At 27.1% G+C, this 18,263-nt stretch overlaps 1 protein-coding gene across 1 annotated transcript in view; it reads left to right on the top strand.

The window, feature by feature from the left end:
• Positions 1–5,248: 5,248 nt before the first annotated feature.
• Positions 5,249–18,263, top strand: part of LOC107449536 (uncharacterized) — a 35,961-nt gene continuing 22,946 nt past the window's right edge. The window contains exon 1 of the mRNA XM_016065089.3: positions 5,249–5,584. Coding sequence (XP_015920575.1) covers positions 5,416–5,584 — 169 coding nt within the window. The 5' untranslated portion in view covers positions 5,249–5,415. The remainder of the gene's footprint in view (positions 5,585–18,263) is intronic.

Here is an 18,263-nt window from a genome sequence, read left to right on the forward strand (position 1 = left end):
CTAATCACGCAATTCATACTCAGGCGATTTTAACATCGATTTTCGTATTTACCTGATTTAAAAATTACACAATGCCATTCATATTCACGTGAATTAAAAATGCAATATCGTGATTTGTATTATTCACGTGGTTTTAAAATCCAATATTGCCAATCGTATTCACGTGTTTCGTGTTTGTAATATCAAACATCGATTTTCATTTTTCCTTGATTTAATAGCTACGCATTGTGATTCGAATTTACGCGATCGAAAAATCATTCATCGCGTGACTACGAATTCACGTGATTTTAAAATTCAATATGGTGATTCTCATATGATTTTTAAATCGTGATCTTAAATTAGTTACTATAAAGCGAGATATTCTTCATTGGTAGATAATTTGATTAGAAATCTTAGTTCAAAAAATTATGTTAAACATGTATGGTATCTAAATCGATAACGAGTTTTTGTGTATTAAGTTTTCAGGGTTTTTCACTTAGTGTCACTTTCACCCCTAAACAAGGCACTATTGATAGTGCAGTAAAACTTCCAAGCATCGTCTTATCATTTTCCTTTACGAAATAGTTCCGAATATTCATTCTTTTTTATTTTTGGTTTATCTGATTCAGAAGAACGTAACCAACAATTTTGATTGTATTGTTTCTAATACTATTGTAAGCAAATACAATTTAATGTTTTGTTTTTTTTCTTCAAATCTCAGAAAAAGTTACATAATCTTGGTATTTTTTTTAGTGATATTAAAATTTAAGTAACACAGTTCTCTTTAATTTGCTGAATGTAACGAAAACGATTGCTACATTGCTACAAATCGCATGAACATTTGCAATAAATATAGACAAATGTTATATATTTTAATTAATTTTTTGTCATTTTTATTTGCATTTTTTTTGTATAATATAGTGCCGAATAGGAGTAGAATTTGAAAAATAATAATAATAAATTAAATCGATTGGAAACTGCATCATTATCGTTAATTTTTATATTTTAGAATTATTGCAACTCGTTTTTTTTTCTTTTTTTTTTTTAAATATATATTTAACTCTAACGTAGCTAAAGTTACAATTCATATTATTGACGGAATTTAATTTGGTTGTTGCCTTAAGAAGTTCAAATTGTAAGGTTTTAAGGGATTTCAAATGGCTTCTTTCACTTTAATTAAATGACATTTTTAAGACTTTTCAACAAAACAAGTTTTATTCTCGGTTTTCTTTTCTTTTTTCACAGCATTTTTGCGATATATGGGTGTATATATATCTATATATATATTAAAAATGAATGAAAAAAATGGAAATAATTAAAGCAGTCTAGATACAAAAAATGGTAAGTGCTTCATCAACGAAATTGAAAAAATAACAATAGATTAGGATAAATTCTAAGAAACGAATTCAGATTTTTATTTATAAAATATAGATAGAATGTTTATCAACTGAATATAGTCTACAATGTACTATTCTACGCTAGTAAGTATTCTTTATTGTAATAAGATTTTTATATACGAAAATGTTATTAACTCTAGTATTTAAATTGATTGCTTAAACATCATGTTATTGTTTTTTCACCAAGTTTGTCAAAAAAAAAACATTATATGTGAATACATTTGTTTTTATTACTATACGTAATCTGGGAAGTAAAAGCGCCTTTTCCGATTGCTGACCACATTGCTACAATTATGCCGTTGTCATGAAATTGTGGTACCTTAACCTCCATAATAAAATAACAGCAAGAATGCTTTATTTTATTTTATTGTATATAATACTTTTAGCTGTAAGTTTATTGAAAATTATAATAAAAATTCATAATGTAATAAATGTAAAAAAAAAATTTATGCATTTTGTCTTATATTAATTATGGAGTGTTATGTAATAACTGCTTTAATATGTGTATTTTTTAAATGTCTTATTAAAAATAAAATTATTAAAATCTGCTCTTTAGAGGTCGCAAGTTTCTCATAACAAGTAATAAATAATAAAAACTTCATCGATATCTTATGAATCAGTCCCAGCAAAAATGGAATTAAAAACATTTAAAGCAAATTTATTTGTTAGTTGATACTAAAGAGCATTATTAAATATTGCCTTTCTAATTTATCAGATAAAATTACCAACTTTTGACGATTTTAATTCCGCCCTTGTGATAAGCGTCGATAATTATCTATTAGATTTAGAAAAAAAAATTATCTCTTAAATTCTAAGCTTCAGTTTCTGATGTGTACTTTTTAGTAACTGAATTACAGACAATGATGCTAAAAAAAAATTGGTATATCAAGAGCGGGAACAGCGAAACACCTAACACCTCGTATACAAACTTCATTAAACTAATTGAAAACTTGTTTACGTTTTTACGAACTATTTTAAAAAAACGTATTAACACAAAATAATTATAGCATTATTTTTTGACATCGAAACGTACAAACAGAAAATCGTAATATATTAATGGTTATACTAATTTTGGTTGTATTAAGGAATATTTATGGTAGACTTATTTCACATTTTTAGAAGCTATTATAAAACATAAAACAAAAAAGATGAGCTCGAAATAATTGTAGCACAATTTTCCGACATCGAAACGGATAACTAGGTAATCAAAGCATTGCTAATCAGATTTTGGCTCCGTTAAGTAAAATTTATTGATGACTTATAAGGTTTACGTTATTAAGAACTCTTTTTCAATTTTTTTAGGAGATATTATACAACAAAACATAAAAAAATGAACACAAAACAATTTTAGCATCATTTTCCGACATCGACACGTACAGTTAGACAGTCAAAATATTGTTATCGGAATTTTGGTTGTAAGAAATACTTATCAGCAACTTATTATAAAATAATAACCATGGTTTAGCACAAAAAAGTGGTATAAATTTAAGGGTACAATGATTTAAGAATACGAATTATACGTATTTTTTAATTAATTCGTAATTAACTTTTAATCTTATAGTATCTACAGTTTCTTTTTGGGGATAGGTTAGTTTTTTCAACCGGAAAAAAATTAATTAATTAAATAAATACGAAGTATTGGTAGCATAATTATTTCATTTTTAAAATAAAAAATTTAAGTCTTTTAGGTTTACTACAAAAGTTTACATTTATAACAAAAATACAATTGTTTATAGTATTGATGACACGCCACATTTTTAACGATTTTTTAATTTATTTCGATGGTTATCCTTAAAAATTTTACAATTAAAAATTGAACTTCAAAAATTGGTTTCCGGTAAAACAAAAACGCAAATTATTTATAGTTTAGATTTATTATTTCAAAGAAATCAATTTTTTCAAATTACAGTCATAGCTGAAATTATAAACTATCCAATAAATTTAACTAAAAATTTACTACCCCCTTTTTTTCACGTTACTATGTTGCGGCTTATTATAATAAAGTCTTAAATTTAAACTATATAAAGATAGTCCGCGTTATTAAAAAAATCGATTCTTTTAGAATTGTTTCGAACTTATATGTTAGTAAAATAAAGCAAAACAATTGCTGTTTGTTAGTTTTTCTAAGCGCAATACAAAAATTTAAAAAATTATATTGCTTAGTAGCAAACCATGTACAAATTGTAGAAAAATAATTATAATTAACTAGTTTAGACTCGGAAAATTTGATTAAAATTCGAAAATGTCAGTACTTTTAAATTTCTATAATTTTATAATGCGCCATACTACCTATAAGTGTATTTAATAACATATACCAACTCTAGAAAGATTCAATTCATAAAATTTTACTTTTTTAAACTGCTTCAGAATTTGATGTGGTAATTTGAATTTTTCTTCAAAGGCAGTGTTAATAGGTATACAGTATTTTATTTTACTTTAAATTTATTGATATAAATTATAGTACATGTATAAAAGATGAATAAAAAATAAATAATAAGAAGAAAGAAACGCGGGTTTACTTTTCTGTTAATGTGTTTTGATCTGGTTCAACTGGGCATTTTACTAATTCTTGGGAATAGCATGAATTTTCAAAGAACCAATAATGCCTAAGTTACTTTTTTTTCTTCTTCTTTTTATCAAAATTTCTAATCATTATAGATTAAAATTTATTTAGATGAATATGGAAAAATTTGGAGAAGCTATCCTAGGAGAGAGAAAAAATAAATAAAAATAAAATTTTCTCTTACATTAATTTTTAGTTTAATTTATAAAACTCATTTTCTTACGAAAAATAATTTTTAATGACAATTTGTAAATTTTTATTATTTACTTTACTTTTTTTTATTTACTTCACTTTATTTTTATTATTTACTTTTACTTTGTAATATATTTTTATAATTTACTTTTATTTTATAATATACATATAAAATAAAATTTCGTAGTGTAAATTACAACATTTTTCGCAATTTGTAAAACTTTATAATTTTAAATTATACTATCTAAATTATGATCGAAATCCTATTGTTTTCGAGGCAATTTTTTAAGGAAAAAAAAATCGAAAAATCGTGAATTTTGAACTTTTAGTGACTCGATTCGTTCAGATTTTATATTTTGTCATTTAAAATTACATTGTTTAAGATGCGAAAATTTGTATCCCAATTTTATTATTAAAAAATTTTTGGTCATTATTAAATCAAATTATAAGGAAATTAAAAATGTTTATTAAAACTTATTTTTTGCATGAAATCATCTTTGAGTAAGCGAGTTTTATAAATGAGTGCAAAGATATTTTGTTTAATTAGTGCTATTAGAAATAGTACTAGAAATTTGTGCTATTAGAGAAAATTGGTCTGAAAATATATTTGTAACCTTCTGTGTGCTTATTTCTTCTAGTGAATACGGGATACGCTATAATTTCTCGACCACTGGTTTTAGAGTGAAAGATTTGTTCATATAAAACAAACAATTTAAACGGAATTTACTGATTTTAATCTTTTAGAAAAAAATTGAAATTCTTTTGTTTAGCGCTCTATTGTTGTTAAGTGTAGAAATAAAAAAATTGAATAAAAAAAAAAGCTCATATGAAGTCAACTTTTGAACTGATATGATAAGTCTATTTATATATAAAATTCGAGCCACTAATTAATTTCTCAGAATACTTTATTTTCTTCTTTTGTATAATTTCAACTCTATTTATTTGGTAGCGATTACGATCATTGTTTGTAAATAATATGAAACGGAATTACGCAGTGAATGCATTTTTTATTTTCTCTTTTCAAAATTCGTTCTTTTGTTTTGATCAAGGTTTTGCTGTCATTCTTTAAAATGAAAGTTTTTTTTTTCATTCCTAATGTCTGGTTTCGCCACTAGATGGCGATCGACTAAACATGCTTGAAAATGAGAGCATCAACACAGGCAATAATCAACTAGCATCAATAGTAATTCATTTCATAAGAAACTGTCTCTTTGAGCGACAGGCTGAAGTGATAGCTGTTGTGTGTAAATTCTTCCGTACAAAATTGGTTATTTGACGGGAAATATGGGGGTGCAGATGGAAGAGACTTCTCAAATTTCTTCTTCAAATTATACGAATTCGGAAAGTATGGGTGAAGCAGCGATAATTATGATCGCCATAGGATCAATGTTGATTTTACTTTGTGCAGCTACTATCATATACGGACTTCGACGTCGAAGGCATGTTGTTGGAGGTAAGAAATAGAATATTCTTAAAAAAATTCTTCGCTTTTTCTTTGTTATAGTTATTCTATTGTATTTAATATAACACTAAATAATTTTAATTCGTATTTTGTTTTGTTCTATACGCTGTCCAAATCTAAACGCGCGCCTTTTGTTTATCTGCATTACCAAGAGAAAGTGTTTTAGTAATATATAATCAAAAAATAAATAATAATTAAAGTTTTATTGTTAAAACAAAGTTGTATTTTATTTTTAAGCATTGTTTACTTTTCACTTCGTTTTTTAACTTCGAATCTAAGTATGAATAAATAGCTGAAATTTTCCAAAAAAGTAATTAGTATAAATTTTGTTGTCTGTTTGTTTCTATACTGAACTGTATTTAACACCCATAATTAACAGAAAGCTTTTAAAATTTATAAAAATAACTTAGGTTTATCATGGTTTGAAATGTTAAGTGTTTGCTAGGAGAAAAAGTATATTGTATTCGAGGATTAAAATACAGTTATGAACTAGTTTAGTTCGAAAGAATTGTTGAGAATGTGTTTTCAAACAATTTAGTTAAAAGCAAAAAATATCTATTACTTAGATAAAGTGTGGATTTCTTATTTAAATTCAGGCACAGAACCTGATTTAAGAAGGCATTGCACTGTTCTACATTCTTTATTACATAAATAAATTATGACGTGTTGGTAAATTTGAGTTTATATTTATTTTAATTTTTGTTAACTCATTATTCTATAGATAATTCTTAAGGGAAAAAAGATATTTGGTATTTAGTGGGCCATTGAACAGAGAAAAGACAGAAAATTATATCAGTCTGCTAAATCAGGAAAAGGATAGGGAATATTACCTAAAAAGTCAGAGAAATTTGAGTGCGATTAATCTAAGAATCCAATATTGTCAAGTTTTTATTTTAATGTCAAGTTTAAGTGCTGTGTAATATATTTTAAGTATAATAATACGGCATAGCTTATAACGACATAGCATGGAAAATTTTATTGTAAAATCTATGCTACCAAATTACTATAGTCAATAATAGTCTTAATAATGAAATTCAGCCTGCAAAAATCTGTCTTTCAGTATTAAAATCAAATTGAGTCGTACAGAATTTTCTTATCATTGTTAAAAATATTTTTTTAATGCAAACAAATTTAACAACATAAATGGTTTAAAAGCAAATAATATATGGTGAAATAGAAACAGAAATAATTCTCCAATACCAGACTTATAATTAAATATTATTTTATCTATAGCTTGTTAACAACCCTCTAAAAATCCCTATAACCTCCCAAACCCAAATACTCATAATTTTGTTAGTCCTAATTGGGTAAGTGTTCACTGCTCACATAGAGAACCTTAATTTTGTTAGTCCTAATTGGGTGAGTCTTCACTACTCACATAGGGAACCTTAATTTTGTTAGTTCTAATTGGGTGAGACTTCACTGCTCACATAGAGAACATTAATTTTGTTAGTTCTAATTGGGTGAGTCTTTACTACTCACATAGGGAACCTTAATTTTGTTAGTTCTTATTGGGTGAGTCTTCACTGCTCACATAGAGAACCTTAATTTTGTTAGTTCTAATTAGGTGAGTCTTCACTGCTGACATAGGGAACCTTAATTTTGTTAGTTCTAATTGGGTGAGTCTTCTGCTCACATAGGGAACCTAGAATTTGGAAGCTGGGTAGACATCACTAAGAAATCTGTCCTTTACTGTGTCAACTCCATGCCAGCATTGTTTATAATAACGCTATTTGTATTAATATTTAAATTTTATTTCAAAACAGAAAATATCGCAATTTAATTTGGTTTTTTAAATTTACTATTACCTAAATTTATTGAGTTGTTAGGCTAACTAGTCATTTCTAAAAGAAATTTAGTTACTTTCAATTGGGTTTTATTTTAATTTTCTTGTTCAAAAAATAATTTTAAAAACATATAGTTAAAAAAAAACTTTATTTTCTTATTTATTAATTGTTTACTTTAAATTCTTATTTCTTATTTAATTGTAGCTTTGTATAATTAGGGAAATTTTATCATAACATATTCAAAACAACTTTTGTATTCCTTCTTTCCATAAAATGAAATATTCTGTGAAATCAACTACTAAACGCTGACAGGTTGAACTTTTAGAATTTTTAAAGAAAACTCATGATTTTCATTTGTTTACGTATCAAGTAAAGATATTTATTGGCATTGGAAAAAATTATATATACAGAATGAAATATTTGTTTCTATTATATAAGTTATAATTAGATATTTAAATTTAAAAATTAAAATAATTTATAAAGTATTTTATAAAATATTTTGTTTGAAAAGTAATTATTGTTCCTTTAGGAAATAAGTTTTTATGTTAATTAAGTTATTAACTAGAAAATTTTGCATGTTTGTTTTTATATAGTACGTAGAGTTCTTATTTGAAAATTTTGAAAACTGTGCATTTAGCTTCTTCTAAAGTAGAGCTTCACACTTGGAGAAATTTTGATCTTTTAATTATGATATGTTTAAAATAATTAATAATATTACTATTTTTATTATTATTGGCATGGCATTTAATGGAAAGAATAACCTTTCAAAATAAAAACCTTTCAATTTTGTTATGAATTTTAACTTCACCTAATATTTTAAAAATATTTCACTAATAAGATATTTCACTAATAAGATATTTATTGAAGGATGTTGTTTTTAATTAATTTATATATTTCATATATAATCTAATTATTCCGTTCAAAACCTGAACTTTTTCTGCTTTATCAAATACAAAAAATAAAAAGTTATTTTCTATTTTATAAATGTTTGAATGAAACATTTGTTTTTGTGTTTAAATATTAGATAAACAGGACTGATTTAAATCAAGTGTTTGAAATAGAGATTTAATTTTGGACATAAAGAATTAAAAAAAAAAAAAGAAACATAGTTAAAAAATTCATTAATTTTCTAAAAATTGAAACTTGCATGTGAAATAATAATTGAAGAATTGTTTTATTGCAATATTTTTTAGTTCAGTGAAATAACTTAATACAATTTTTCCAATTAATTATAAACATTTGTGTTATTTTTTTCAAGCTAACTTTTATTTGTTGAAAATTTTTTGAAACATTTCTTAAACGTAATTAAGGTCTACAAAGAGGAGCAAACTTTCCATAGAAAAAAAAAGATCATTTTTAGACAAACAAAGCTATACACAATTTGCTTTTAAATTATATTTTAGACCTTAGGTCATAAGTTCTCTTCAATTAAACATCAATTACATTAGAGGATCCCAATTCTATGAATGTTACCTTGTCTTCTGTGTCTGGTTTAAAATTGCTAGGTTTAAAATAAGCTGCACAGATGTATGTTAATCAACTGTTCAACACCAGCACTGAAATGAAAAGCCTATTTAACTAAAGGATATATTTTCATCAGTTTATCTTAATAGCAGCTAATAGATTATTTTAAATTCCAGTGAAGCTGAATTATTTATTTAACTAATTATAATTAATTATTTAAAATTTCCATCTCTTACAAACTTTATCACAGTTATGTAATATATTACATATTGCGCAGAGATTATGATACATTATATATTAGGCCATAAGATCCACACTTTATTAACCTCATCAAATGAAAGCATTTTCAACCCCTAAGAAATTTTATATTTAAAGCACAATTGTGCTTAAAAGAACAGAGCAAATGAACAGAGTAGATGAATTAAGAATTTACTAAATAAACTATTTAAGTGACAATTCTGTGAATTAGAGAAAACCTGCTCTGAAATTTATAGGTTGCTTATATTTCAAATCTATCCATTGTTCCAAATTTTCCAGGAGTAATTGCCTAATTGGAAACAGTAAATGGAACAAATAGGAACAGTAATTGGAACTTCTCCTTTTACAACAAATAATTATGAAAGCTCAGCACATAAGGCATTTATCTGTAATATTTATTGTATTTAAATACAAAATATTTTAAGTTTTTTTTTTTTTTTATCATATTAGCGTTGCAAAATATTTACTTGTAATATGAGTTGATAACTAATTTTCTACATTGTTCTGCATAATTATGGTTCCTCATATTTAAAAATAATTTATTACCTCTAGGTTTCGAGTAATTTTTTTTATATATATATTTCTGCATTGTTTTGCTCGTGAGTATTTCAGTGAAAGTTGTCTTACAAAATGTGCCACCAACTCATACATGAAAATTACAGAAAAAAATCTATTGTAATGTGAAGGCCATCCTTGGTGGGATAAAAAATAACAAATAATGAAGTAAATTAAGCGAAGCTTTAAATGTGAACATGCTTTACATGGTATAAAGCTGTCAAAAAAATACTAATGGTTCTTCTATTTGAGTTTCACAGGCATTGGTACTTTTTTTGGTATTTCCAATTTTTCTGTTTTCGCGACATTGAAAAAAAAATTCAAACTATGCTAATTAAGATGTATGCATACTATAGTGATGGTACATGCTCATAAATTGTAAAAAAGTAGTAACCAATTAGAAGCATAAATCAATAAAACATTTTATTACACATTTCTTTCAGTTTATTAATAAAAATGAATGTGAGGAAAAATTTTGTTTTAAATATACATCATTAAGAAAGCAATAAGCTAGAATGCTGCCAATCGTAATAAAACAATAAATTTATAAAAAGTAACCTTTAGAAGAAGCCATATGTCATTTTCGTATGATTTATCTCTAATAATCCTAGAAAGTTTTCTCTGGCTTTTCTTGCGAAATGTTTTTGCTCCTTGAGATTAGTTACATTTTTTCTAATATTGAGTCTAATATATATATTATGGCTTCTTGCTTAGATTCAGTATCTTAAATCGTTTTGAAGTAAAAATAGAAAGGCTTAAGAGTAAGGCGATCTACGGCGCCTCCGCTTTTTTAAGAAAGGCGATGTTAAAATGTTAAGAATTTAAAAACTCATGTTTGCATTTATTATCATGAATGTAACTATATCTTGTTAAAGCCGATTGCAGTAAGATTTAGTTTTTGATGCATTTTAAATTCAACTTAACGCAAAGAAATAAATCCATATTTAAATCTGTTGGAGATTTAGCAAATATCATGTTTTTTTTTATTATTTTCTTTAATATTTTTTCTTGTTATATATTTATGTAATCGTAAAACTTGAACCTGAGGAACCTAATTAACTTTTTAATTAGGACATGAAAGTACAATCAACATGAATGTAATTAGTTAATTTCATCTGGTTTTTTTTTTTAATACTGAGTCTAAAAAAATATATTATGACTTCTTGGTTTAGTATCTTATGTGGTGATATAATCGTTTTGACGTAAAAATAGATATAAGTCTATATGATAGATATTATTATTGGCTAATTATAATAAACGTTATATAACTTTAAACATATTTAGGCTAATTATAGGATAGATATTAATATAGGCTAATAGATATTCTAAAATGCCACTTTTGGGGGGAAGATTCTTTTTATTTAATACAATACAAAAGTTGCACAAAAACCGCAGATGTTTATCACACATGTTCCAAAGATTAAATTTCAATTTGGTTCAAGTCCCCCCCCCCTCCCTTTCTGAAAAAGGTGTCGATGCAACAGTTGCTCTCCCTACTCTTGTGAAAGCTTTTATTCGTAAATGAAAACCTAGGCCAGAAATAAATAGAAGCGTTTAAAAATAATCTTGCCTTTTGAAATTGCTTTAAAAAATGGCTCACATTTCATTAAAATAGGAAAATTCGGTTGTGAAAAACGACATAAAATTGCTAATTTAAAATATTCATAATCCTTACCAGCATTTCCTTTTGTAACCGTCGTCGAACAGCCAACCCAATTTTATGGATTTACGACTGCGAATGTTCAACTCCGTAGCCTTGTAATTTTGAACCCAATCCAGAAGACAAGGGAACTCCTAGAACAAGTATTGGGAGAAATTCGCCTTCGTGGAGGACTTTTTGATGAAACTAACGCGTATTAGCGTTACATGGAGAGGGAAACCTCTCACGGTTAGCCCTTCAAGGGGACTCTATCCCATGATCAGTTCACCACTGAGAATATTTTACGTCAGCACTGTGGTCGTTGCAAGCCGGGTGCGGAGTTCGAACCCTAAATATCGCTTGGATTCGAACCCGGGTCACCGAGTGCTCTATTCCCTGATCCACCACGGCTTTTACCCATGTTGTAAAAAAATTACGACGTTATACGGTATATTCCATAGCTTACTAAATGTCATGATTTAATTTTTATTTGATCGTCTATGTTGAAAATCCGATGTTAACAACTTTCTGGAATATTTGCAGAACTATTGAATTTTTATTTTCTGAAGCACAATCATTATAAACTAGAGCAGGGGGGTATCTTATAGAGATGAGACGGGTTCGCGCAAGCTGGGTTTCGTAATATGATTTTAATACAATTTTATACGACTTTTGAACAAACGTTGGGTTCCTTTATTAAGTACAAAAAATATAAAGTTTAGAAGGTACTATAAAAATTTCAGCATTCTGCTTCTTTATTTGGTGCTTTTGCATTGTGAGGCTAGCACTAATCGTCAAATGACTATTTAGCTTAATATTTTGATTTTTTTTTTCCCTTAAATTTTTGTTTTTTGAATTTTTAGTTTATTCAGTTTTTCTCTTCTCTTTTTCTTTTACAGGTTGCTGGTGGAATTTTTTTTTAATTTACTAATTTCCTTGATTAGAAATCAAAAGCCGAGTTGACGAGATTTTTATATTTGGCCTTTATTCACCGTATATCTAGGGCTCTAAATAATCCTATGGGATTGGATTAAAATTTCAAGCTTGGGTTGGGATTCTAACACCTCCAAGCCCGAGCTTATCTCTAGTATTTTAAGCTTTTTGGTATGGGGTAACCCATGAGCATTTCCCATAACCGACACATGTGTGAACTCTCCATTTCTTCACTTGTACTGTAATATACTGCGGCAGTTTTAAGTCATTAACTTTATTTTTAAAACATGGATCTATGTAAAACTTTTCATAAGTAACAAACTTGAAAATATAATACAATAATAAAAATAAATTCTATTACTGTGGTAAATTCAAACATTAACTATAGCATTAAGTGTAGCTACTTGGATAATTAAATTCTATTACTGTGGTAAATTCAAACGTTAACTATAGCATTAAGTGTAGCTTCTTGGATAAATAAATTCTATTACTGTGGTAAATTTAAACGTTAACTATAGCATTAAGTGTAGCTACTTGGATAAATAAATTCTATTACTGTGGTAAATTCAAACGTTAACTATAACGTGGTATATTAAACGTTAACTATGCATTAACTATTACATACTTGGAAGTTCACCATTAAGCAAAACATTTACTTCCATTATAGAGTAAAATGCGTCGAAACGTTTGTGTTTTTCTTTGGCTGTATTTTTATCTATTTTCAAATACATTGTGTAAAAATACTCAGTAATTGCAAAGTTATTATTATAAGTAAAAGGAATATCAAAATTGCTTTAGATTTTGGAGACAGCTGCTGCAGTCCAATAGTTTAGAAAACCTCTGAAAACGAAATATAAGTTTACGGTTTATTTAAAATGTATAGTAAGCGGGTCACAGTTCCTTTTCTTAAATTGTGAAGAAAAAAAAACAGTTTAAAAATTGGACTCTGTACCTTTTATATTAGCTTACATATATAAAGGGATTGAGACAATGTAATAAGCCACATTTTCCAATTGTCCGAATTAATGTTTTAGGCAAAATATATGCTAAATTTCATATAAGCAGATGTGTGTTGTTACTTGGAGGAAATAACAGTACAGAATATAAAATACCGATTTGGAAACAGTTTGATATAAATAAAGTCACCCAAAGCATTTCATTTTTGAACTATAAACGTGTCCAGTACGAATACATGAACTATTTCTGGTTCAACTATAAACGTGTACTCTTTTATGCCTGAAGCTGTGTGTTTTGATAACTATAACAAAGAAGAAATACCTTGAACTTAAAATCAACTGTTTTACTATGAAAAAATATCAAAACTCCACCCTCCCTACTTAGCATTATTATGGCAAAAAAAAAGCTTTTTATTAGGCTTTAAAATAATTTTATAACTGACTTTTTATATTGTAACCTTGTATTGTTTTACAACGTTAAGTTCTCATCTAGAAATAAACTCAACTTAAACGTAACAGTTACTTCAAACGACAAGGGCCCATGTTAAAACGAGTTGCTTAGATATAAAGCGATAAGCATTTACTATCTTATGTCTGCCCAAAGTTTGCAACTATGTCAGCGATTGTTGAAAACAGAAAGAGAGAACCGTAACGAATATCCTCATTAATGCAATACAACTTGTCGTGATTTTCGATATAACCGAAGCGTGAAGTCAAGATACTTTCGATTGTTGCTTGCAGAGAATTTTGCTCCCATTCAAAACTATCTAGGTCACCAGTGACTTGTGGCCATTGTGTGAGAGTGTTTATTTGTACAAGAATAATTACACTACCTTGGAGATTTCTCGCCAATCCGCCACATTAATGTGGTAATTCCAGGAAGTTGTTGCGAGTCCGGTATAACCAAGATGTTAAAGATGAACAAGCTTGAGGATAAATTGATGGCAAACTATTTTAAAAATGCTAAAGGCCATTAGGTTTTTTACTTTTTGTTCGAGAAATATCGTTTGCGAAAAGTGAGCGGAATACTTACGAGATCTCATATTGAGGTGACATTTTGAATTAAGTTTCCGCGTTAAAAAAGTACTTTTTCTAGAAGCTGTTTAGGTTTTTGTCTTATCTTAATTTTCCTTATTAACTTTAAAGTTTGATGGCTTGTAATGAAACGTAAGCATCTTGTTTTAGTATTTAATTAAAGTATGTCGATTTAGTCTATTTTTGGGAATTCTTTTTATGGTATAGCGTCATTTTTATTAGATCAGTATCTTTGTGTCGTGTTTACCGCTATGCTCTTGCAAGACATTTAAGAATCGCTGTATTTTTTATTTCGTAGGAAGAAAAAAAAATTAAATATCTAAAAAATAATAAGCTGGACGTCGCACCAATTAAATAGTTCTTAAATTACTAAGTCAAGTTCGAACGAATATACTTTGTTTCTTCCCATTCTATTACCCGGAATCAAGAATCGTCTGAAAACTTTGTAATAAGTAGACTATTAACGATATCCAAATTCTTTGAAGAAAAAAAAAATTCTTTTTTTAGTATATTCCTATTGCGTTGTTCGAAATTGCAATTGCGATAACTCATAATTTGCTTGTTAAATAACTTGTTAAATAATTGTTAAATAACTATGAGATTTGTTATATATACTACAGGTAGAAAGTTATCTAAAAATGTTTTTTAATTCAAATAAAGTAAACCTGAAAATTACTTTTATGTTATTGAAAAATATGTTCCAGAGAAAAAAATTTCAGTTATTTCTGTATACATCACGTTTTCCGTTTAAAAAATTCTAAACTTCTACAAATTTAAATTTTTGAAAAAGATTGGAAATACGGTGTCTTCAAACGACAAGAAATAATTTTTATTTTTAAGAAGAAAGGTCCCGTTAAAAAGTATTTTTTGTGGAAGTAAATAAAATGTCAACATGATGAACTTGGATTCGTAGTTAACTATGAACTTCTTTTCTCTGAATATAAATTTTAATTAAATTAAAGCTTTTTTTTTTCTCTACCTGAAAGAATTTCTGAATTCCTTCTAAGAAAGAAGGATAAATTTTTTTCAATAACCCATTCTTTTTTTGTGTTACGCTGAGAAAAATGTTATATCAAAATCGTAAAACGTACGTAAGTTTTTGAAAATATTTTTGTTATGACAAAAATGTTGGCATTTTTTATATGCTTCGAAAAATGTTTTGAGCGTTATTTTATTAATAATTTACTTCCTTATTTATTATTTATGAAGTTTAAATTAAAAACTTTTTCTACTAACAAATCATTTATCATGATTATTTTCAATTCGGTGTATTTTTTTCCTCCATCATATCGATCCCATGTTCTTAAATTTGTTTTTAAGTTAAAATTTTAAATTTAAATCGACACATTTTTATTCTAGCACAATGATTCCCAAAGTGTGGTACGCGTACTCCCAGGGGTACGGGAACAGTTTAGCGGTGGTTCGCGTTCTTATGCGAAATATCTTGCAACAAACGAAAATTTTCAAAATTTTTTATTTGAAAACAAAGTTAGCCATGAAAATTTACGATTACGTATTTTTCTATTGTCTATTTTTTGCAGAGTTAACAGTTAATAATTAGTGGTGTCAACAGCCAGTTGTGATTTTTAACTTTTTTGCAATTTTTTATAGTAAAAAATACATTAATTTTTTTATTAGTGGTACACAGCGTTACGAAAAATTTAGAAAGGGTACACAAAAGTTTGAGAAACACTGTTCTAGCATCTTAGGGTGTTAACTTGTTTTTACGTATACTGGTTAGATTTTTATGTTCTTTTTCCCTCATACTTCCATTGATCAGATAATCTGACCATATGCTTGACCCACGAATTTCCATGTCTTTGGGCTGAAAATTCCAAGGGTTGATGAAATTCGAATGTTTAATGTCGATAATGCAGACAGGGAAATAAAAATGACGTTTCGTTTTTAGCTGTACCAAATTACCATAAACATCTCCGTCTAAAAAATGTTTCTTTTTTTATTTATTTATTCAATTATGATAAATTTAAAGAAGGACTTTCATATTTTTTTCATGGCACTCGCATGTAAATATTTATTTCTAAGAAAGAGAAGCTTTTTAAGAGCTGTGTTACAAATAAATATACACATTGCTTAATTTATTTCCTCGAAAACAACTTAATCTTGAGGAAATACGAACTTTTGTTTAATCGGCATTATTATATTAAAGCAGTGCAATGAAGCGAAGCTATCTTCAATTGTTCTGTTTCGTTTTTTGAATTACTTGTTGGAGTAAATTTGTGTTGTATTTCAAGTTTTGGTCGGTTTTGTGTAATTTAGACTTTTATTACACAACCACTTAAATCAACAATTTTTCATACACTATCATTTGATTTACTTATTTTTATTTAATTAAATTTTATTTGTGTTATTTATCCTTTATTTTTAAATATATTGGCGTGCATAACAATATTATAACGTAATAAGAATTCTATTTTCGTTTTTTGTTTTATAATGCTTTTTTTTTTTCATTGATGATTCTTTTTCCTTGGGTAGTTTGACATGAAATAAAAAAAATAATAATTTTGTTTATTGCGTATGATTATGAAAATGAAGATTTTATAATTTTGCCTGCTTTTAAGGAAAAACACCACTTACTTTTTTTTTAAATAAAAAAAAAACGCTTGTTTCTATAAGTAATCCTATTGATCAAACAATGATCAATGGGCTTATCTAGTAAATCAATTATATCAAGTAAACAAATTATTAAGTACTAATTCATCTAAGATATAGGAAGTAAGTATATAAACTGATCACTACCATTTGATTTAAACACAATCAAATAATCTCTATCGTTTGATTTACTTCCATTTTGTTTTTTGAGATATTTATTCTCCATTTTTAAGTAAATTTCCTTGCATAACAATATTATGACGTAATAAGAATTTTATTTTCATTTTTCTACGCGTCGTATCAATAAGTACTAAAGCAGCGATAATAATTTTTGGATAATTAAAAACATCGAAAAAACACACCTTCGATCTTAAGTTAGTCTCAATCATGGCCTTGGCTAGAAAGTATCAATACTATATTTACTAGATTGTTTTTTTCGGCACAGTACTAAAACTGTATTTTTTTCCATGACCCACGCATCTTGTTTTTTTTTTTAATTATTTCTTTTTTTTTTCAATGAGTATTTCAAAATTATTAAAACTACTCTATATAACATTTTATAAATGCCTTAAGCATAACTTCTCTTGTGATAATTTCTATGATAATATTATTTAATATTTCCGTTTTTCAAAACTTCTTAACTTGAAGTCTTCATTTGAGGCTAATGTCTTCCAATACTTTCGTTTTTCAAAACATCGAAATCTTCATTTGAGGATAATTTCTAACATTTTTTTCAATATTTTCGTTTTTCAAAACGTCTACACTCGAATTTTTCGTTTGAGGCTAATGTCTTCCAATACTTTCGTTTTTCAAAACATCAAAATCTTCATTTGAGGATAATTTCTAACATTTTTGAATATTTTCGTTTTTCGAAACGTCATAATTGGATTTGTCCATTTAGAAAACATTGCTCCGTTGAGAGTTGTGAAAGCTGTTTGTTCTTCGTACCAAATCTCTCATCTTGTAAGGTCATTGAAATATACTCCCATGCACTTACTTAAAAGAAGGTCATTATCCACTTTTCAGCTGGCCTTTTTGACGCAGTTTATTTACATCCACGCATATAGTCTTGTTTCATCCTAACTCATCTAACAAGACTGTCTGGACCTACTTGAGGAACTGCTGGTTTCAATTCCTTTCGATAAATGGAATGCGAACTTCGTCTGGTGTTTTTCTTTTTTAAATTGAAAGCTGTTATGAAGTTTTTTATGAATAAATGTTTCTTAAACTCGATCATTTTTGAAAGAAGGGGGTTTGCTAAATATTGTACAACAGGGGTGTTTGCATTATGGTATTAACCCAATAACGCCTAGCAATATAAAGTGGTCCTTATATGATATTTGGAAGATTTTTAAAAAATTTTTCGATAGGGATATATTCTATTATATTCAATACTGTCACAGAGATGCCAAATTGCTCCGGTCAGCAAATAT

This window comes from Parasteatoda tepidariorum, chromosome X2 (genome assembly GCF_043381705.1).
Source record: "Parasteatoda tepidariorum isolate YZ-2023 chromosome X2, CAS_Ptep_4.0, whole genome shotgun sequence".
Lineage (NCBI taxonomy): Eukaryota > Metazoa > Arthropoda > Arachnida > Araneae > Theridiidae > Parasteatoda > Parasteatoda tepidariorum.